Here is a 21626-nt window from a genome sequence, read left to right as displayed (position 1 = left end):
AAATCAGACCTTCAGCTTGCCATTCCCCAGGGGGTTTACACAGGATAAATATAACTCCGAAATCCCAGCTAAGCAAGAGACAGTCTGGTGTTGGCCACTCAGTCAGATGCAATTTAAGCCACAGCCGGAGCTAAACCAAGCACCGGGTGGCTAGTGACACGGTCGGAGTTGACCCGAGCCACCCTGTTTGACCCATGAGCCAGGCATTGTATTGTATTATAAATTGGCATCGCAACCACATATTGCCGCTGGAAAGTACAAGTTGAATTTAATGCAGAGCAAATATGAATGCATGTTTACACTGTTACCCTTCATCTCACTACAAATAGATGAAACAGTTCTGTTTCACTCTCACCTGTCGGTCATGAGATCACAGCAGAAGCGCAGACTGACCAGGAGATGCACTGCACGGTTAGAAGAGCAGTTAGCAGGGGGGCCACAAGGAGAGCCAGGCACCTATTATATTAATTATTATTGTTGAGATGCAAAATAGTGCTCAGGTTTTCTTACTTGACTGACCTGTTGGGCAAATTTATTATTAGGAGCCTGCATATTTTTTTTCATTATGAATAATATTTTGTATTTTTATCTCACACTTAGGCACAGAGCATTGTGGGGGGAAAAAAATGTTTGATGTCTATAAGGTGACAGGTGACGTAATAAATCAGTGATTATTAAGAAACACCTGGATGATGACGCACAGCAAATGTGTAGAGAGTTGTGTTAATGTCCTTTAAATTCCAATATACATCAATGAGCTTGATGACATTTCAGAGGCTGAATGGACTCCTGCTCGGACCCCCTGCTGTCGGTTCTGTTGGACTCTCGGTGTGTGTGTGTGTGTGTGTGTGAGAGAGAGAGGGAGGGAGGGAGGACGAGAAAGTTTGATTTGACGCATTAACGTATGGGCTGTCCGCGCGGAGTTCTGGTGGGGGGGAGGTAAACAAGATGGCGACAACCTGAGTGGCAAGAGTAACACGAAGAGTCAGAGAATTCAACTGATATCCTGCTGAAGCCGAGGGGATTTTCATCTTCACCGAGGACGGGTGCACGAAGAGGAAATAGAACCTTGCCAACGGAGACGAGATTCATGCGGATTTAAGGTGAGAGCCGGTGCGAGGAGTTAACTAGTTAGCTTGTTAACTAGCTAGCTAGCGATTTACATTGGAATCTGAACGGCTTGCTAGCGATCGCAACTCCGGCTAGCCTGCGTTAGCTGACTGTATGTGGTTTGTTTCTCTGGTGTCCCGGGCTGGTTTTAGATTTTAGAGCCGATTTTCGGTTTCGCTTTTAGGTAAGCTAAATGCTGCACACCGAGAAAACAATGCCCGTCGCCTATATGTTTCCTGTGCTCCACCGGTAAATGAGCTGAAGTTTGCTAACGCTAATCTTAACGTCAGGAAAGCAAACTTGGCTAGCTGTCGCTGCACAAGCACTGCTAGCCACAGTTGTGTGACGACGTTTCGGTTATCCTCCCCATGTGTTCGCTGTTAGCCATCATCTATAATACATTAGTTGCCGCTGTTTTCAAGCAGGCTTTTGAGTTTATTATTTGCGGTGGCGGACGAAGGTCTGCACGCAGAGGAGCTACAAAGTGAGTTAATGCTGGCAAGCTAGCATAGTTCATTCAAGCAGACGTGCTATTTTAGCCTGTCAGCTAGCTTGTAGTCAACACTGACAGACATGCTTGTTAGAACTGAGCAGTGTTAATTCTAATATGCATACTGCTCTGTTTATTAAAGCCAATGTGCTTTAAATGTTCTTGTATCAATGATGGTGCCTTCATGTGCAATTTGAACCTTTTTTTTTAAAGCAGAATTGAAACCCAGTAAGGTTAACCGGTCAAGTGTTGATGTCTTGACAGATCGTTTACCAAGACAGCACACTTGGTTCAGCTGTCCATGTATTTTTAAATTAATGTATTAAACACTTCTTTTTTTTTCAGGAATCAGACAGCAGGGACTGTGGTGGCATGGAGGACACCTGAGGACGGTTGGACACATTGGATGGCTCAGGCGACCTCCGGGAGCCAGGCTGACACTGCTGCATGCTCTTGGCTGATCTCTGTGCTTTGATTCGGTCCAGCTGTTCACATATGAGCCCTGAGGAAAGCGATGCTGTGAAGCATGGACCTTTGACATAAAATGCTGTGCTGTATGGGCTTGAACCAGGACTGGTTGCCTCTACCTGAGGCTTTATGGTATTAAATTAATATAGAGGTGATTTAGAGTTACGCGGAGAGGACTAACAATTGTAGAATCCAAATTTTCTAATTTCTTTTCAACTGCACTTGTCACTGATGTAGTAAGAAAAAAATGCACAGTTTAAAGCACTAACTTGGCACTGGACCCAACAAGTTTTCACATCTGTTTGCACCTCTTGAGTAAAAAAAGAGCCCTAATGTTTACAAAGTGGGATTGATCCCTCACCTCATCCCTCAGCTCTCAGGCCTGATTACTCCCTCTCCCATGTTCAGTATTTTGTAATTCACCTGTATTCCATCTTGTGGAATTAAAATACTCGGCTCAGAGCTGCGAGGCTCTGGGTGGATTTACTCTCCAGCAGCAATTATAGCTATTTGCAAATATATTTGCACAAGAGGCTTAAGCTGCAGCGGCTGAACTGTCAGCCATGAGTACCGGCGAGTTGCATCATCTTGACTATCTAAATGAAAATGAACTGATGGAGATGGATACCTTCATTCACCGCATTGACTCCACAGAGGTGATCTACCAGCCCCGGAGGAAGAGGGCAAAGCTGATAGGAAAGTACTTGATGGGAGACCTGCTCGGGGAGGGATCTTATGGCAAAGTGAAAGAGATGCTGGACTCAGAGACACTTTGTCGCAGGGCTGTAAAAATACTGAAGAAGAAGAAGCTGAGGAGGATTCCTAATGGAGAAGCCAATGTGAAAAAGTAAGGGTTTTTTTTTCACCTTTGTTTAAATCCTTTATCACCCACTTTCCTGTTCACCCTGACAGTTCAAGTCATAACACCAGTGTCACTCACTTCTCACCTGTACACTGTGATTTTTGCATGGTACGTTGCAGTTGCTCTCTCTGTTAGGCACAGTCAGTCATCCTCCTTAGACTCAGTAGCATAGGCTTGACTGTAATCCTTGATCGTAATATGAGATAATTAATTTGAATCGCCCCACTGAAATTTAAACGAATCTGACAACTGTCAACACAATTTCACATGATTGTCCCTCAGCGGCCCTTCATGGCCGTTCTACTCTCTATTAAACCATCACCCTCTGTGCTGAACAGGACTTTGACCCACAGTTCAAATATTTCACCTGAAATTTCCACAAATGTTTTTGATAATTGAACGGTCGTGGGAGGGTTTTTGTCTTCTCCTATTTTGACACATGATCTTTAATTATGCTCTGGAAAAATAGCAACAATGTCCACGTTTCAGTGCCTAAACCAAAATAATGCAGTTTTGATGACTTGCCCTCTACACAGCAGAGCTCAGCATTACACTGCATCTCATCTCTAACGTATTCTGATTGAAGGTTTCATATCTTCATTGAGTTTGACAAGCATCTCTGCGTTCTCTGTATCACTCGACAGCTTTCAGCGCTCATTGCAGCAGATGCCATTCAGTTGGTAATCAAAAGTGTTGAGGTTTAGTTCTTATTCAAACAAATCAGATAATAATTTGTTATGATAGCTGTGACACTTGTGATAAGGTGACCAGTCTCAGCCTTTACACACAGATGTAGAGCTGTGTCACAATATCAACGTGGCGAAATCATAACTTGACAAGGAGCAGGACACACTTCACATTCATGCACTTACGTGAATGAGTCATTATCAACTGTTTGCAATGACCCAGCTTTAAAAACATCACTTGGACCAGAAATGTAGCTGCTGTAATCGATGAAGGTTGAGAGAAACTTGGCTGACACAGCTGGTGCTTCACTACAGAAAGCGTCTCAATGCCTCTGTGATTTGGCTGTCATGTCTTTATACTCAAACTTTTTTTTTTCTGCATCCCCAGTTTCCTGATGAGTATCAGAAGTTTTAATCACACAGTAGTTTATTAAATATTACTCCAGTCTTTCGCTGCGGGCCTGCGCTAATTATAGAGGAAGCTTTTAGAAAACTGTCAAAGTGAGTTCGCACAGAGAAAGAAGAGCAGCAAGATGGCGTGTTTTAAGGCCGCAGTAAAAACTGCAGCAAGAGAAGGATGAAAATACCGCGGTGACAGCTCAGTAAGAATAATTTTGTTGAGGTTTGCAGTTGCTTGTGTTTGTCAGGTGTCCAGCCTGACGTTGCTGAAGTCTATCCAGAATATTGTGTTAACAATTCTAACATTGACAACTTTAAGAACTTTGAGAAATGCCATATTTCCTCTGCTTAGTCGAGAATTATTTGGGACTGAAAGCAGCCTGTCAGCAGCTCGACAGCAGCAGCTGCAGTCCTCCATCAGCGTATACAGCGGATCCCTTTAGCCATATACTGCCCTGCACTCAGGAGTGTTTTTAGAGCTCCAGCAGTCCAATCCAACATTTATTAACAAGATGAAGTTGGGGGTCAGGAAATAGACTAAAAGCCTAAAACAACGCTTCAGGTCACATTAAGGCGTGTGACTCACAAGCTGCTATGCGAAGTGTGTTTCAAATGTTGGATTGAATTAAAAATAAGTGTGTTTCTTCAGACTGCTGAAACACATCCTGTGTTGACAGAGCTAACTTAACTGCAAACGGCTTGACAATAAAAAAAAATACATTCAGTAAAAGCAGTTAACACATATTTACTAAATTTGTTTGAAGTTTTACCAAATCCACATGGCGTCTTCGTATGAAAAACAATGTGGATTTGTGAACCAGTGGTGCATTTTTGTTTACTACTTGTTGTTCCTACAAAATATTCACATCTACACTATTCCATGACATTGGATACAGTCATTAAAATCCTTCTGACGAGGCCTTTCAGACGCAGCAGGGTTATTGTACATACTGTGCAGGATACAACTGTTGAAAGTAATCTTGCGTGATAGTTGGTGGATGGTTAGTGTTGGCCAGACGTGAAGGTAGAAGGCAAAATGAAAAGAGCAAATCTGAGAAATACCTGGCTATTTAACCAGGGAGACAAACGACTCCATAGCTACACATGAATTACTTAAAAACAACTACATTAGTGTCCTGGAGGAGTCATGTCCTCAGCTAGATCAAAATAAGTGCCTCAATTTAAAATGTATTGTTTAGTCACCGTCCTCATGTTGCCCAACAGGTTGAGCAGCATTTCAACAGTCAGTGATGAGAATCTGCCAGGTTTATATGCACAAAGCTGATTCTGACTTATCAACATAGAGTCAAGGTTGTATTTCCTGACACAGGAGACACCAAGTTTTTACGCAAAGGGGATGAAAGCTTATAGTCTTATATTATTATTATTATTATTATTATTATTATTATTATTATTATTATTATTATTATTATTATTATTATTATATAGCTTATATTTTATGATTTTAAGAAACACCAGGCAGTGAACGGCAGCTAGGGAACAACTTTATAGAAAAACTAGTCCCAGTCCCACCTGTTCTTAGCTGTGCTGCCATACACATTAATCGTACACAATAATCCTTTTTTATTCTGTCATCCTGAATTTGTCCCCAACATTCAGGATGAATGATTTTTATCTTCCCCTGGGCGACAGCGTGGTTCCTCTGGAGCGGCGTTCACGCTTTTACCCCTGTCAAAGCTGTGTTGTTTTTAAGCCACCGCACCGGTGACAGGTCTGGCCAGAGGCTTTATGTTTTCAGGTTGCCTGTCTGTCCCAGAACGTGGACGTGGTATCTCAGGCACGCCTTCGGGGAATCTTTTTCAAATTTGGCGTAAACATCTGTGTGGACTGAAGGAAGAACTTTTTCAATTTGGTGGTCAGTTGTCACTGCACCTCACAAGACACATTTTTGTCAATAACTTATAAATGTACATACTGATCTTTCCAAAATCTCACACAAATATTGAATAGGATGAAATGATAACATTTGATAATCATAAGGTCAAATGTCATACATTATTCGGGACTGTTCCTCAGGATCAGATCAGTGTGTGACCACTCTTCACATTTGGTTGGATGCTGAAGTGACGCCAGAGATGTAGAGATCTTCAGTGCTGTCAGATTTGGCACATGTGAAGCATCTTAAGCCTCTTTGTGTTCTATGAAAATTAACTTATTGGTTAAACATGTGAACACATACAAGAAAATGTACCAACACGACAGACAGCAGTATCCCGACACAAGCTCATTGGTTTTGCTGATATTGAGCTTCAGGCGATCATCACTGCACTCTGAGACTAAGCACTCTGTCAGTCCTCTGTATTCCTCCTCTTCGGGCAAGAGTGTGTGTTTCTCACCGGAAATTATTCCATTATTATTAAAGGATTCACTTCATCTCTTATGAGTCTAGACAGACATGGATGTCAGTTGCAATGTGACTGCATGGCATAAGCAGACAACCGTGAGGTGGTAATTCTACTTTTTAAAAAAAAATTTATCCAAGCTGTATTTATATTTTTAGCACAGCGCTGCAGTGGTAGACTGCTTGGTTTTGCGTTAATAAGACCACAGCAGTGTTCCTTGATGTGTGAAATTGATTTGTCTGTGTTTCCTGTGGTGCTTCTACATCTGTCTCCCTTGGCCGAGGCCTTATGTTTCCCAGCCTGAGGAGGCTGGATCCTGGAGCCTGTGAGGGCCCGTCTGTGAGTGGATGCCATAGTAGCCTTCATCCTGAACCAGTCAGCCCCTGTTTAGCATTCCTGTCCGCCAAACACTTCCTGCTTTTACAGGGTTGCCATGGGGATGAGCATGCTCACACTGGCACTGATTGAGCAATGCCACTCCTGTTTCTACGGCAACAGCCCAAGAATGCCGTGCCCTTGTTTGGAATGACAGGAGCGCACATGGACACACACACAAACACACACACACTGAACTAGACGCTAACTCTGGAGCAGCACAGTGCAGATTGTGATCAGTTGTTTATGTTGCCACTATGTGCCAGAGTATCTGCCATATCGCTGAGTGCTGAAATCCTTTCAGCTCTGCAGTCTGCAGGCCTTGAACGCACAAGGTCCTACGGTGCACATTTGAACTCGGAGACTGCAGATGGACTGCAGCAGTCACTGTGCCTCAGTGGCAGCGCCGCCTCCTTTATGATTTGTTTTTATGGATACCAGCCATGAAGCAGGTGCGGCTTGGTTTGCCACATGTCATCTGCATTTGCTGAATAACATTCGATTTACATCTCAAAAAGAGGCTGCTCTTTTATGCCTGCCGTGTTTTTTGATCACAGTGTGGTTTTATTTTTATCAGTACAGTGATGCAGCAGTAACTGTGTGTGTCTGTGTGCAAGCGAGGAGCTGACTCTACCCAGAATGTCCATTCGTCAGAAGCACAGTTGTGGATTAGGCAGAAAGACTGAAGGGGTGATAAGGGACAGAACAGCTACAAAGTGTTTTTTTGTGAGATTATGTCGAAGTAAAAAGAAGACAGAGGATGTTTCAGCGCTGTAGGAGACTTGCGATTTCTCTTCTGCACAGACGCACTGGTTTTATAGCTTTGACCAGTTAATGCGTGATACAATAAATCATATTTTTATGGGAGGGTTGGGGAGAAACCTATTAAAGTTTTTAACCTTCCTGATTCTGGATATATTCACAGACCAATATTTGATTCTGTCATACAGGACCGTCAGAGTCAGCTGGCGTGGTGCGGCTAACTGTGATGCTGGAGGAGGAAAATATATAAAAATATGTAATTCTTTTGCAGTGCTGTCCTTTTGAATTTTATTGTGTTTAAGGAAGAAAAAAAGTCAACACGACTCAGTTTAACAAGCTTTCGAAAACCTTAAATGGGTGGAATCGCCCTCCCACCTCCGTGACCACCGTCTAGCTCTGCTCCCTGTCATGAGAAAGGACGTTCACTGAATTGAAATGTGTCCCCTATCTGAGGCAGCAAAAATAAAGTTATTTCTAAAAAATGTTTTAACTAAAGTGAAAGTGTATCTTGCCATTATACGATAAAAGATACTTACTGGATTTTCAAATCTTCCGATGCCTTAATGAAAGTCATTGAGAATAGTATGTGATAGCCTTTTATTGTTGTAATCTAAAAGGGTTAATGTGATTGCTGCTGATTACATTAGACGGCAGTAATGTGAACGTGGCAGCGAGACAAATGGGAATGTTTGAATCTAATCACCAGATTCTCGTCGCTAATTGAGAGACGGGACCTTAGTTTTTCCCTCCGTGTGTGGATATGGGTTGTACGCCTGGGGAAGTCTGTGGTTTGTACATCGTGCTCTTCCCACCTTAGATCCAAGTTCATTAGTGTCCTCACTCGCGGCTCTCTGATGAATGTGGAGTCTCCTGGGTTGGAGTCTGCCATGCTGGTGATTTAAACCTCCTCCCCTCGAGTAGCAGGGGTGAACTGTCAGGTTATCTGTCTTTACAAGACTTTTGTAATTCACTGCCGCTGCACGCAGGCAATATCAAGTCTTACAGTATCACGAGAGCAATTCTGTTTTCTACAGCTCATCTTAGAAGAGTCGCTCATTTGTTTTACTCTTGATTTATCTGATTTGGTTTATGTTTACTAGTTCACATCAAGAGAAAGCACTCAGAATGATTTAATTTGCCAACAGTTATCACTCCTGATCAACAGATTATTAGAAATGCCAGTAATGAAATCAGTAACACCTGTGTGCTCATGCTATACAGTGCCATATGATGCCGTTCAGCCTGCATTCAAAGCAGAGCAGGGCCAGTATTAAATTATACATCACACCCTTTGTTCACCTTTTGCATGTTCTTTGTTCTTGTGTCCATTTATAGGGAGATTCAGCTGCTAAGAAGACTCCAACACAAGAATGTGATTCAGTTGGTGGATGTGCTCTACAATGAAGAGAAGCAGAAAATATATCCTTCAGTTGCTAACAGAGTGTGAATTAGTTTTGTTTTTTTTTTTTTAAATGTTTTTAATGGTTTTAGTCGCTAAGGGTTGGTGTTTGTGAAGGTTGTTTCTATGCCCAAATGTTTACCAGGTTTATAATGGGCTCTTTATTAAAGGATCTGTTTGTTTGGTTTGGCAAATCCCCTTGACTCCTGACTTACGTATATGGTGATGGAGTATTGCGTTTGTGGGATGCAAGAAATGCTGGACAGCGTCCCAGAAAAAAGGTTTCCAGTATTTCAAGCTCACGGGTAAGTCTCTGTTATTCTCTCCCTCTCCACTCCTCTCCCTCTCTCCCTGTTTTTTTTTTTTCCTCTTACTTTGCTATATTTAGTATGAGTCTCTCTGCAGCCAAGTTTAGATCCAAGACTGCAGGGCCTCTACTGTTTCAATAACTGACCATAGATTGTATAAATGTCCAGTCATTGCTCGGAAGCCACTGAAGCTAAGTGACTAAGTGATGGAGGTTATTCTCACCACGGTGATAAATTGTTTGACATGATGATTGTTGTAGTGTGGAAGACTTCCATTCCTCTTTCTTTATTGCATCAGCAATCCCTTTCTTTTTCTTTTTTTTTCCCCAGGTACTTTTGCCAACTCTTAGATGGCCTTGAATATTTGCACAGCCAGGGAATAGTTCACAAAGACATTAAACCAGGGAATCTGCTGCTGACCACAGACGGGGCACTTAAAATCTCCGACCTGGGAGTAGCAGAGGTGAGTTCAGACTGCCGCATGATGGTGTTTGGCCTCTGGGGGCCTATGAGTTTTATTTATTTATTTATTTTATAATTTCAGTAAACCAAACATTTACTAATTCCTCTTTTATTCATTTCCATACAGTGATAATTGATAGTTTGCAGTATGTAAGCGCAGATATACACAAAAACAGAATCAGCAGAAAGTACTGTTGATGGATTTGCTCAAAAGCTTCAATACATCGATATTCATTGTGTACACATGGATTCCTTTATCCACGTACCATAAATGTCCATGAGTGTAACATGTCTGTCTGTTCTGTTCTCATGATTTTTATTTCTGGTTTTAGATGCAGAGAAATACAAACTAACATTCATACTTATCTCACTCGCTCTGTATTTTTTTAGGCCCTTCACCCATTTGCAGAGGATGACACATGTCGCACCAGTCAGGGCTCTCCGGCCTTCCAGCCTCCAGAGATCGCCAACGGACTGGACACCTTTTCAGGGTTTAAAGTGGACATTTGGTCTGCTGGAGTAACACTGTGAGTAGTTACAGTCTCACAGCTTCAATCCTAAAAGCGAGAGAATGCTTTACATTTTGTGCCACTTTAAAGGCCCACTTACAAAAAAGGAAGATCTGCTAAGTGGTCATAGAGAAAAAGGTTCTTTGTTATGGGGCTTTTCCATATGCATGTGCTGGCCCGGCTTGAATCGGCAAAGCAGGGATTTGCATTTCCATTACAACAGGGGAACTACCTGCTTGATGGAGTGTCTTCAACCAAAGATGCGCCTGTCTTGAATAGTGGCGTAGGAGTGGCTGTGAACACTGTTCCTCCCTGCAGTATTATCAAAGAATCGCTGCTCGAAAATCTACACACTGATTCTGCAATGAAGACGTTTCATTTCCTGTGAAGTCTTCACAACAAAATTCCCATGTTAGTTAGTTATTTGAAAGCTTTTACTCTAAAACATCAGAGTCAGGACATCTTGGGTTTTTTATCAGCAGTGACATGACACAAGATAAAGCAGGACAAAGCGGATGCAGGAGAGACCGAGAGATTCGGTTAGAAGCTACAGAAGTACTGAGAGCTGAACACCAAGACACATCAAAAGAAGAGACAGCTTTCTCTGATGTCTCCTGCACAGGCATGAATCTCATAAATGGCAACACATTCTTGTTTTATGGGGGATATCAATGGTTGGCTGCGGTTGTGAGATGTCACTGCAGCCCGCTTGGAGGCCTTTCCTGTCGCAGCTTTGCTCCACTTGGCACGGTTAAACTAGTAATGGAAAATGCTGGTGAAGGTCATGGTAATGCTAAACTTAATATCGTGGGCAACTGGACTTGAAACTTTAAATATGTGTAACTATTAACAGTGTCCCGGTGTGCGATTCACTCACAGTATTTGTTCACTGCCCTTCAATCCATTCAGATACAACATTACAACGAGTCTGTATCCGTTTGAGGGGGACAACATCTATAAGCTATTTGAGAACATTGGAAAAGGAGACTACACTATTCCTGAGGAGTGTGGACCCCTGCTGTCAGACCTGCTGCGAGGTGAGTGTGGTTACATACACGTACCCAAACTGATTCACGGTGCAGTGTAGTATTAATCCAATGACTGGTGTGAAAACGTTTGCTCCTAGTTTGTGTTGCCTGACAGAAAAGGAGGCAGAAAAGCTGGAACTGGTCGTGTGTGAAGTGAGGGCAGTAATAAACCACATAAAGATCTTTCCCGTGTGCGTCCACTAGGTGGTGCTGTGACATCGAAAGTCACCGTGACTTCTCAGCATTCGAGGCTTCCTCCAAACTGTAGAAATCCCTCCAGCTGTTGACGTAGTTTCCATTGATCTGAGGCCAGCAGCAGAATACTAAACACTTCATAGTCAGGCTTTGCTTCTCCCAAGTGGAATGCTGCAATGCCTCGGCCACTCGTGAGAAACAAAAGAAACAGTCGAGAGTCTTTTATAGTGAAACCGATAATCGGCTGAATGGCTGCAAAATCCAGAGAGAATGTTGGGGAGATTATGTTTGGACCGACTAATCAAACGCCTGCGTGATGCTGAGTGATTACTGTTCTAGCTTATTAACAGTTTTATCTGTTATCTCACTTCAGTCACAGTGAATTGATTGTTTCGCCATAAATAGAGAAAAATGCTGCCACATTCTGGTGCTGGTTTAACTCGCCAGGCCTCCAACCCCCCCATTTTGTGTGAGAGTGTGACGTCTGTGTGTGATGACGCAGCACCTAAGAGATAGTCAGTCCATAATTACATGGTCTAAAATAAGCCCAGTGCCACAAAAGGTGTCCTTCAGCAGGCGCAGCACTACTATCAGCACTCTGCACGCTGCCCCTCTCTGCCTGCTGGGAGACAATTACATTATTAGGTGTGGATAGGCGCTGCATCACTGCTGCCTTATCACGCTGACATTCTGCTTTTCCCACACATTCAGCTCACATAATTATAATTAAGGGACAAAATCTTCATTACATCGCTACAGCTGTTATGCTACTCATAGTGATGTTTCCTTACTGTACCTCATTGACCCCTCGAGCTTTGCAGGATGCTGTGACACACAGTGATGAATGAGATTATTACCTGCATTAATTAAAGTTCTTGAATGAGTCTGTCTGCTGTCGGCTTTTCCCCCCTCGCTGCTGTGGCCGCCGGTTAATGTTGAACACTTAACAGAATGAGCTGTGAGTGGAGAAATTGATCGCAATGGTTGCAATTCAATTGACGTTTTTAATGGTTTTGTTTTTCAGGAATGCTTGAGTATGACCCTGCAAAGAGGTTCTCCATACAGAACATAAGACAACACAAGTGAGTGATTTGGTATATCCTATCAAACATCTTATATGCAGACTTAAGAAAAGAAAGAAATAGACCTGCAGTGAGCGTTTTAGAAAGCTTAGCTACAGGCTGATCTGTCACTTTCTGTCCCTTCCAGCTGGGTGCGTAAGAAACATCCTCCGTCTGAGCCTCCCGTGCCCATCCCTGCCAGCGCCGAGAGCAGGGATCCCTGGCGGAGTATGACGGTGGTGCCCTACCTGGAGGATCTGCACGGCTACACCGAGGAGGACGACGACGAGCTCTACGATGGAGAGGACGAGATCATATACACTCAGGACTTCACAGTGCCAGGTAAGCAGCCGCTCTGGCCATTCTTATAGTTGGCCTCATTTTAAACTGTGATTAGTAAATGTCTTTTTTATTGTTTATGTTTACCCTCTATTCTTTCCTTTTAACTTCCAGGGGATTAATGGCTGCTGCTTTCTCCTTTTGTATGATGACACCGAATTGTTTGTCTGAGAAATGCACTACAGAGGAAACATTGTTTATTAATAATAATAATAATAATAATTATTATTATTATTATTATAATAGCATGGATTTCTATAGCGCCTTTCACAAGTCCCAAGGACAGTTTACACAGTGTTACAGAGTAACGTGCTCAAACTGCAGCTGCAGTTCTACATCAAACCACTTCCTCTCTGAAGTCTCATCTGCACAGTCACTCATGTAAACCAGATTTATTTTAGTATTAGAGGTTAAACCACCACTTCATACTAATTACATCGTAATTAGCAGGCGTAAAATAATCATGATAGAAACATTCGATCAAAGTTAATATGAACAGCTGGTAAAATAAAAGAAAGTGCCATCACATACTGACTGCTGGTGGTGTGAAGGAATTCTGTAAACCTAATTTTGTGCAACTGCATCATTTAGCCAATGTTCGGTTTAGGTACTTGTAAAAGCTTGTTAAGTGCTAAATCTTCAGTCGAGTAGAAAGCCTGTTGTGACTTACCAACACTAAGCTAATGCCTTTAATAAAAACTATGAAAGTATAGTTTCTGCTCTTCACTAGAAAGTGAAAAGAGGCAAATATTTTCTGTACATGGACAGTTTGTTCAGCTGTTGCATCAATCTCAACGATGCTTGTTGCTTATTTTTCTTGACGACAGTTATCTGTAGAAAGATGACGTCCCCATTCACAAACCCACTGTACCATTAACTTAATTACTGATAAAGGACATCTCATCAGGCCTTAATGTAGTTTAAAACAATGCAGAGATGTTTCTCATCGTGAACTGTATGTACGAACCTTTCCAGAGTGTTCAGTGACCTTGGGGTGAATAGGTAATGACGGCATCTTTTCCATTCGACTTAATTTGTTTCCCAACTCTTCTTCTTTTATCTCTTTCTTTCCCCCCACAGAATTCAGATCCTTTATCTGTTGCTAGGCAACAGCTGGTAATAATAAATGCTGCAGTCTGTGTCGGGTATCTAGAAGTGGTGCCCCACATAGGAACCAAACGGAGCCGTGGAATGTGAATGAAGTGAACTAAAAATAGTCGGGTTGAAATTGGTTTTGGTGTGGGAGTATGAATGGTTTTCCAGGGTTCACTCCCACACATGCTGAGCGCTGTCGCTCGTAGGATGCTCCAAATGAATGAAATAAAGGAGTGTGTGATAAATGAAACAACAGCTTGACCTGATGTTTCTCTTCTTAACATCTCACCCCTGTTAATATTCTCCTGAGTGTTTCTGTTTATGAAGTGCGGGGACTCGATTCAAGTTTTTTTTCATGGCCCCAGCTACACACACAAACACACACACACACACACACAAACACTGCTTCACTGGAAATGAGCAAGTCGCATTAAGGTTGGGGCCTGTTTTTCACTCAGCAGATTTCCTGTTGTTGTAGGTTAGTGTTCCTCTTGTTTTTCTCATGGTTGCCTGACCTGACATTTTGCCGCTGATGCTGACGAATTAGCTTTTAAAGGTCCCCTCTTAAAATAAACATGTTTTCACAGCAGCAGGTCCGTGGTAATTCACATCTACGTTGCCACTCATAGTGTAAACGTGCGGTTACCTCATGCGTGCTCAGTAAGGCAACTGTCAAGTCAGCACTCACAAGCCTGAGGTGTGTTTTTTTTTTTTCTTTTCTTTTCTGCAGGACAAGTGGCCGAGGAAGATCACGATCAGGGGCACGCAGACCACAGTCCAGCTCTAGCCAAGCCAGTTTGTGTGAACGGGACAGAGGGCGGGACGCTGAACAGCAAGGCCAAAGCGGAGCGCCGATCCTCCTCTTCGTCCAACCCCTCGCGTAAAGGAGTCTCTACAGCCAGCAAGATCCGCAAGCTCTCCACCTGCAAACAGCAATGACCCCCTCCCCTTCCTCCACCTGGTGAGTCTGCAGACTGCTGACAAAAACTCCAACTGAGTTGTGCTTAGAGGACACCCTTTTTTTTTTTTTTCACAGTAGAAAGAGGAAAAAGATGGAGACGAGAACAGGTGCAGCAGCTCCAGATGAAAAGATCAGAGGGGTGAGATGAGAATGCGTTAGAACAGAAGAGAGATGTAGAGATAAGTATCGGGCAGGAGGAGGAGGAGGAGGAAGAGGAGGAAACCAGGGAGGGGGGGAGGATTTGTGTTGATATTCAGCAAGCAGTGCTCTGACTCACCACCACTCCCCAGGCAAACACATGGGCGGTTTCCTTTACAGTCACAAAACTAGATCTGGACTGGTCTGGTTTTGGAGCATGTTTCTTTTTTTTCTGTTCTCTGTCAGGATTTGTCAAGATTGTAACCGTCCAGGGGCTCGTCAAGGCACAGAAGTGGGGCAGATTTATGCTGCGAGCACACACACGCGCGCACACACACACTCAAACTTAACAGGTTGTCCTCCTCATTTCCCCGCTACCACCCACAGTTTGCTCTTTGAATCTCTCGCACATACGAACCACTCATGAGCAGTGTGAGGCTGTTTGTCATGGATGCACTGCAGAGGAGATGCTGTGTATTAATTTGTTCAGGCGATGACTCACCCTGGATGAGATGAAGTGGGCTGTGGGATGTTTGTCTCTCTCATTCTCACTCTGTCGGGGTGAGAAAACAGCACCGGCTCCAATTAGTAGTTTTCTCGTTTTATTCCCGTGACGCTGTTAACTTGTAATCTTGTTGATGTGTGTGTGTGTGTGATGAGATGAAACAAAAATCCACCAAATGTCTTGTTAAAGTCCTCCGTCTGTGTCCCTCTCAGGTTGATCTGCCCCCCCGTCCTTTTTATGTCCGGAGTCCTCACAGTTGTGGGAGAAACCTGCTGACGTTAATGCCCCCATACCTCCCTTGGACCACTGGCCTGCAGAGTCTTTTGAAGATGCGGTATGAGTGACGGGGAGGAGGAGGACAGCATGAAATGTTCTTTTTGCTCTGAGACTGAGGCACTGGCTGTGAAGATGGTGTTTTTCTTCTTCTTCTGTTTTTTTTTTCTTTCTTTCTTTCTTTTCTTTCAACTCCTGTCATCCAGCTTTGTCATCGAGTCATCGCCCCACTTCATCCCGTCATCCTCTCAGCAGGGCCAAGTGTTGCACCGGACATTATGAACACCATCACCCGTGTACCCCCACCCACCCACCCACCCAACCAACCAACCCATCCACCCTCTGTTTCTTTTGACTACCTTTTGTTTTTACAGAACCCTAATGGCAGTTTTTAAGACACATTGTGATGTGTAAAAAAAATTAAAGAGGAAAAAAAAAAATGACAAAAGTTATGAATAATTCTATATTTAGATCTATGATGAGAATAATTATGATAGTACTCTACTACCACCCACATAAGAAACTGCATGCTGTACAGAGCTGAACGAAAGGGAACGTGCTTGGTTTGTGGACAGACTGATCGACTGAAGCCTTGAGATCCACCGCTGACCTGTTGGGGATTTATGATTTCCATTTAGGTTTATTTTCTTTTTCTTTTTTCCAATGAATATTTTTTAATTATTATTTATATAAAATATGTCCCAAACAGGCTGTTTTGTTGGATGATCCTTTCTGTTCAACTTTGGTTTTGAGCACATTTTTATAATGCAAAAACACCTCCAGTGGTTTATGTCGTGTTTCATAGTCGATTATTATTCGAGTGTCCTTCACAAGGTTATATTGTTGAGGGAATGCTACACTCGTCTTCCTCTGATGGCTGCAGCTAGTTTTAGAGTCAGACACCCCAGAGTATCAAGAGCCAGTGCCGCTCGGCTGCAGGCGGTGTGCCGTCACAATCGCCCGGTCGCCTGTTCTCCAGTGCTGCTCTTTGTTGTGCCGATCACATCAGCGGGAGCCCCCCCCCCCCCCTCTTACGCAGCCAGGCCCATCATCAGCCCCTCGCTGGGAATAGATCAGAGAGCAGGTGAGTCACAACTCTGAGGGAGGGAGGGAGCAGCGCTTATCACGTCAGCAAGGTCGACACAAAGGCTCCGCTCACCGAGACACGAGGAGAAATGTGGTGCGGACGAAGAGATGGTTCACATTAGGAAGAATATTTCAGCAGTGTGATTAGTTTGTACGTTTGCTCTTCCATTCTGACAGTACAAGACATCACCAGATCATGAATCACATTATAAAATCATGCGTAGGGGAGTGAGTGTGTTTTTTCTTTTCCTTCTTTTTTTTTTTTTTATTCAGAAAAATGTTCAGTCCAAAATGAATTATGTGCCTCAGTTGGTCCCGCAAAGGTCTCGCCTTTGTCAAGGCTGCAAGACGTTTTGGATTTTCTGCACTACTCGTTTTACAATAAAACAGATGGCTCACCATGGATGACAAAGATATGAGTTTCATAAGATACACACACGTGTGCTGCAGCTCAAACTCAAGACCATGAGAAAGGAAAAGGAACAAGCTGTACCTACCACTGCAGTTTCCCAGGTGACAGTCGTCATCACACGTTATAACATGCAGCAGTTTTCTTATTGACGTGAGGGTAGGTTGAATGACGCGTTACCATGCGGGGAAAAGAGCTGTTTGGCCTGTGGGATCACTAGAATTTAACATGTCAAGACAGGATTATATGTAGAATAATACTTGGAGGGTAAGGCTGGCAATATTCTGTATTTTCTTTATATCAAGAAATCTCATGAATTCAAAACCAGCGAGGTGTTCGTCTCACAATGTTTATGTAGAAAGGCATCACAAATGATTTATTTGTACTCATTTTTATTCTAAAACAGTTCGGCACTGTTATTTTTATCAAACATTACTCTAATAGGAATAAACGGCGTATATCTATAGCTTTATTTTCATCTATGGATTAAAACATTTTTATTTTAGAAACAGTGTATGAGAGATTAGATTAAATTAAACTTGCGTTGCCGTGTTTGTAGCCATGAAGAAACATATCTACCTCTGCCAAGGAGGTCATGTTTTCACCCATGTCCCTTTTGTTGATCTGTTTGGTTGGTTTGTCAGCAGAAATTCAGAAAAACTACTCAACACATTTCCCCAAAACTTGGATGGAGGATGGGTCTCATTCCCCCGAATGGACCTCATTCACTTTCGGTGTCGATCCTGATAAATAGACAGATGCAGGATTATTTTTCTCACTTTCTTTAATGTTGTGAGATATGGCTGTCATCTGTGAGTGAGTTACAAAAAAAATCTGGATTTAAACATGTTTTTAACAGTGGTTATCTCTTTACGATGTTTTATGGTAGGCTTGATTGAATTAAAGGGGACATTTTGGCCTTGGCAGAGGTATACGCTCTACTGACCACTGGACAACAATGGGGATCAATGATAAAGAGATGATGCTACATGAAGCATTTTCAGTGGGATTAATTAAGTGTTTTCACTGCATTTGTTGACAGTAAGAAAAATACAGAATATCGCCCTTCTTTTCTTCAGTAATACGGAATAAAAACATCCTACTCTGCTTGGATTTCGGTGCCGCCGCCATCGAGCTAAACCTCCTGCTTTCACAGCCTCGACTCTCTTGTCACTGGACCATCTGTCTGAAAGCCTGAGAGGCTCCTGTGTCAGTCAATTTAAGTATCATCTGTCAGTCTCACCCTCAACAGAGTCCCAGCAGTGATACAACACTCCTGGATACCACCTCCTTTTAATCGTGACGAATAACAGGAACGATGACTAACAGAAATCCTATAAAAATAGATGACATATGAGTATAAAAATCCTTTATGCATGTGTTTTCAACTGCTGTGTCGGCTGTATAGTCAGGGTATCCCATCTGTTTTCTGTTTTTTTTTTTTTCTTTACTACGATATGCTGTGCGTAATTCTCCAGATCTGCTGATATGGTAGGCTGTTAATGAAAGAGGGAGGCAAGCACGGAAGAATGATTATGATTTTGTTTTGGGTTTTTTTTTTTTTTTTTTAATATGGTCAGCTTCCGATCGAAGCTTTCATGGAGACATTTACCGTCATGGTGAACAAGAAGGACACTTGAGGAGGATGTGGGTTTCTTCAAATGAGGGAAAATGGGCGACAAACTCCATCATCATCTTTCTTCCCGTCAAAGTGCTTTTTGTTTTCAAAGATAAAACTGTACAGTATTCACATACACGTTGTCTGGACATACAGTAGCATGCTGAAAATTCACAGTTAAGTCTGAAAATACTTTTTTTTTTCTTCTAAAGATGGGTCTATATTTTCAAAGCTATGTAAAGAATGCATTTTTTTTTTTTTTTTTTTTGATTTTGAGGAAGGGTTACCAATAAAAAGGGGCATCACATGTCACATGGTGTCACAGTGGAAATTAAGGTCTGGATGGAGACGCTGGAAGAGACTGGCCGTCGAGAAGGTACTTCAGTCCTCAAGGATTATATGTTTTGGTGCATCAGTTGTCCAAATGTAAGGGACAAAGTTCCTAACACGTGATGATGTTTAGAAGTGCTTCGTCCGAGTCTGTCGTCCATGGACGTCTGAAATAAAGTTGATGAATGACACGTTACAGGTTATGTGGGACTGAAGCCAGGTGAGGCCGTGTGAGACACGGTGAGCGCTCGCTCACTTCCTCCCTGGCCGAGCTTCTCTGAGCTGCGCAGTCCGCCGTAGAGCCGCTCCTCCACCGACACGACCAGCTTGTCTGTCAGGCTGCTCTCCGATAAAATCGCCTGACTGCTGTTGTTGTTTCTGTTGTCGACTCTCGGATCCATGTGGTTTCTCTGTGTGGTCACAGTGGTCAGAGTTGGGCTAGTTGTGCTTTCTGTGTCCCTTTTTGGCGAGTCGTCGTCCTCGCCCGTCGACTCTGCGCGGCTTTTCGTTGCGTCGGCGCCTTCGGAGGTTGTGCTGGCTGTACTTCCTGTCGCGTCCCCCGCAGCTCTTTCACTCGACGGGTCTTTGTTCTCTGTGCTCTCTTTGGCCGCTTCCTCACAAGCCGCAACCTCGCTGGCTTCTTCATCTGCAGCACTCGCGATGCGTGATAGTGTGCTGTGGTACCTGGTGTCCAGAGGGTAGCCGGCGCTGTCGCCTCTCCGCAGAGGAGTGAACCTCTGCCTCTCCAAAGATGGGGAGTACCTGCCCCCAGCGCCTGACCCCGGGTCGCTGTACTGCTTGTGTCTCTGCCACTGTTTCCGGAGGTGAACTCGGGATCTGTGCCTGGCGCGCAGCGGAGAATCCTGCTGGTCGAAGCGCGGGTCATGACGGAGGAACTCGTTGAAAAGAGCATCCGTCTTCTCGTCGATGCTGTAGTCGCGGCGGCGGAGACGGGGTGGGTGGGGACTAGAGGGCGGTGCGATCGGCTTGATCAGCGGAGACATCGGCTGCGACGGTGATTCCGGAGGTTTCTGAGGATGAAGGCCTTTCAGAAGTTGATATGGATCTTGAAGGGTAATGGACTGGCTGCCGGTTTTAGATTTCACCTTCGGCTTCTCCTCCGTCTCTGTGCTGTCTGTCATCTCATCCTCCAGCTCCTCCTGGAACAGCTTGGCCTCGATGCTCTCGCACACCGAACCTTTTCTCCCAGAGCTGGTGAAGAACAGCCTCCTCTCAGACGCCGTCTTACTTCGAGGAGCTCCGGGAGTCCCAAAAAGCCTCATTTCCTCGGGAGCCTTAGATGGTGCTTCGATGGAGGCGTAGCCGCTGTCCATCTGGAGGAGCTTACGGTTCCCTGCCTCAATCTCCCCTCCAGCTCCACTTCCCATGTCACTGTCCCCAGCTGACGCCCCTCTGATTCCCCTCTCCGACACCTCTCCCTCCACTTCTCCGTCAGGCTCGTCGTCCAGGTCTTGGGACAAGCAGCTCTCCAGGCCAGAGCGAGCTCCTGCGCCACCGAGGGACGAGACGCTGTCGGCATCACTGCGGACGGACTCCCGATCTGTGCTGCTCTGGTCCGAGGAAGCGTACTGCTCAAGAGAGGCTCGCAGGCTCCAGATGTCTCTGTACAGGGAGGGAGGAGCCTCCGAGCTCTCCTGGCGGATCATGAAGGTTAGCGATGAGCCTGAGTCGGCCCTTCCTCTGGCCTCCGCTCCCAACACCACCTCATCTCCGTCGTCCACCTCGGCCTCGCTCTTTGTCCTCACATCTGATGTCACGAGGTCCGTCTTTGTGTCTTTAGTTTTCCTCAACATGTCCTCGAACCTTTCCTGTATGGCGGCTTCTTGTTGTTCCCCAAACAAATCGTCGTCTTCTACCGACTGTTGCTCGACTTCTGTCTCCTCTGTTCTCGTAACCACGCAGAACTTTGTTTCTCTTTCCACTCCTGTTCCATTGACGGTGGCCTCCTCTTGGCTCTGGGTGTGACAAACATTGGTTGGAGAGCAGAGATCGCTGCTACCACCTACCTCCACCATGGCCTCCAGCTTTTGCCTGCACAGACGGGGGGAACACTCGGTTAAACAGCAATTCTGGGAATTTCATGGTGCAAGTCATGGGATTATGTGAATGGACGTACCTGCTGAGGAAGACTGAGCAGGTGGGTGTGGTGGCGCTGTGAGACAGGGACTCTGCAGAGAGCGACTGGAGGCCACTGGTCTGGATGGGAGTGTGTGGGAAAGATTCAATGGCCTCGTCTCGGAGAGGAGAGGATTCGTCCTCGGTGTGATCGGTAGTTTCACTTGCTGCCCTCTGTCTCTGGAAGGGCCTTCTCTTCGGGGACCCTGCTTGAAAACACAGCTGTCAACTTGACAGGTCTCACCATTTCACTTGTGGT

General features: G+C 44.2%; 2 protein-coding genes and 1 long non-coding RNA gene across 6 annotated transcripts in view; 1 reads left to right on the top strand and 2 right to left on the bottom strand.

Moving 5' to 3' along the window:
* Positions 1–928: 928 nt before the first annotated feature.
* stk11 (serine/threonine kinase 11) lies at positions 929–16498 on the top strand. 2 transcript variants are annotated; one of them, XM_037084161.1, is made up of 11 exons: positions 929–1103; positions 1946–2915; positions 8851–8934; positions 9130–9219; positions 9553–9685; positions 10075–10211; positions 11103–11230; positions 12441–12498; positions 12626–12819; positions 14642–14872; positions 14948–14990. In XM_037084161.1, the coding sequence occupies exons 2-10, from the start codon at positions 2632–2634 to the stop codon at positions 14848–14850; spliced, it is 1317 nt and encodes a 438-aa protein (XP_036940056.1). In that variant the 5' UTR covers positions 929–1103; positions 1946–2631; the 3' UTR covers positions 14851–14872; positions 14948–14990. The 2 variants fall into 2 exon arrangements, with proteins under 2 accessions (XP_036940056.1, XP_036940055.1); XM_037084160.1 differs by lacking the exon at positions 14948–14990 and adding an exon at positions 15728–16498 and having other exon boundaries at positions 931–1103.
* Positions 10156–14653, bottom strand: LOC119011219. 2 transcript variants are annotated; one of them, XR_005072139.1, is made up of 5 exons: positions 13784–14642; positions 12564–12769; positions 11255–12372; positions 10426–10584; positions 10156–10241 (listed from the first exon to the last, which is right to left on the bottom strand). It is a non-coding gene; the product is annotated as an uncharacterized LOC119011219 (long non-coding RNA). The 2 variants fall into 2 exon arrangements; XR_005072138.1 differs by lacking the exon at positions 10156–10241 and having other exon boundaries at positions 10464–10584; positions 11255–12038; positions 12274–12372; positions 13784–14653.
* Positions 15958–21626, bottom strand: part of LOC119011217 — a 19964-nt gene continuing 14295 nt past the window's right edge. For both annotated transcript variants that reach the window (XM_037084159.1, XM_037084158.1), the window contains 2 exons: positions 21369–21573; positions 15958–21283 (listed from right to left, as the gene is read on the bottom strand). In XM_037084159.1, the coding sequence (XP_036940054.1) occupies positions 19432–21283; positions 21369–21573 (2057 nt within the window). In that variant the 3' untranslated portion in view covers positions 15958–19431. The remainder of the gene's footprint in view (positions 21284–21368; positions 21574–21626) is intronic.

This window comes from Acanthopagrus latus, chromosome 21 (genome assembly GCF_904848185.1).
Source record: "Acanthopagrus latus isolate v.2019 chromosome 21, fAcaLat1.1, whole genome shotgun sequence".
NCBI classification, from domain to species: Eukaryota; Metazoa; Chordata; class Actinopteri; order Spariformes; family Sparidae; genus Acanthopagrus; species Acanthopagrus latus.
The sequence above is the reverse complement of the archived record's forward strand: the minus strand, read 5'-3'. Positions and strand labels throughout refer to the sequence as shown.

Coding starts and splice junctions, on each gene's coding strand:
- stk11 (XM_037084160.1), top strand. CDS start 2,632: ATGAGTACCGGCGAGTTGCATCATCTTGACTATCTAAATGAAAATGAA. Junction 2,916..8,850: donor GGAGAAGCCAATGTGAAAAA/GTAAGGGTTTTT, acceptor GTCCATTTATAG/GGAGATTCAGCTGCTAAGAA. Junction 9,686..10,074: donor CCGACCTGGGAGTAGCAGAG/GTGAGTTCAGAC, acceptor GTATTTTTTTAG/GCCCTTCACCCATTTGCAGA.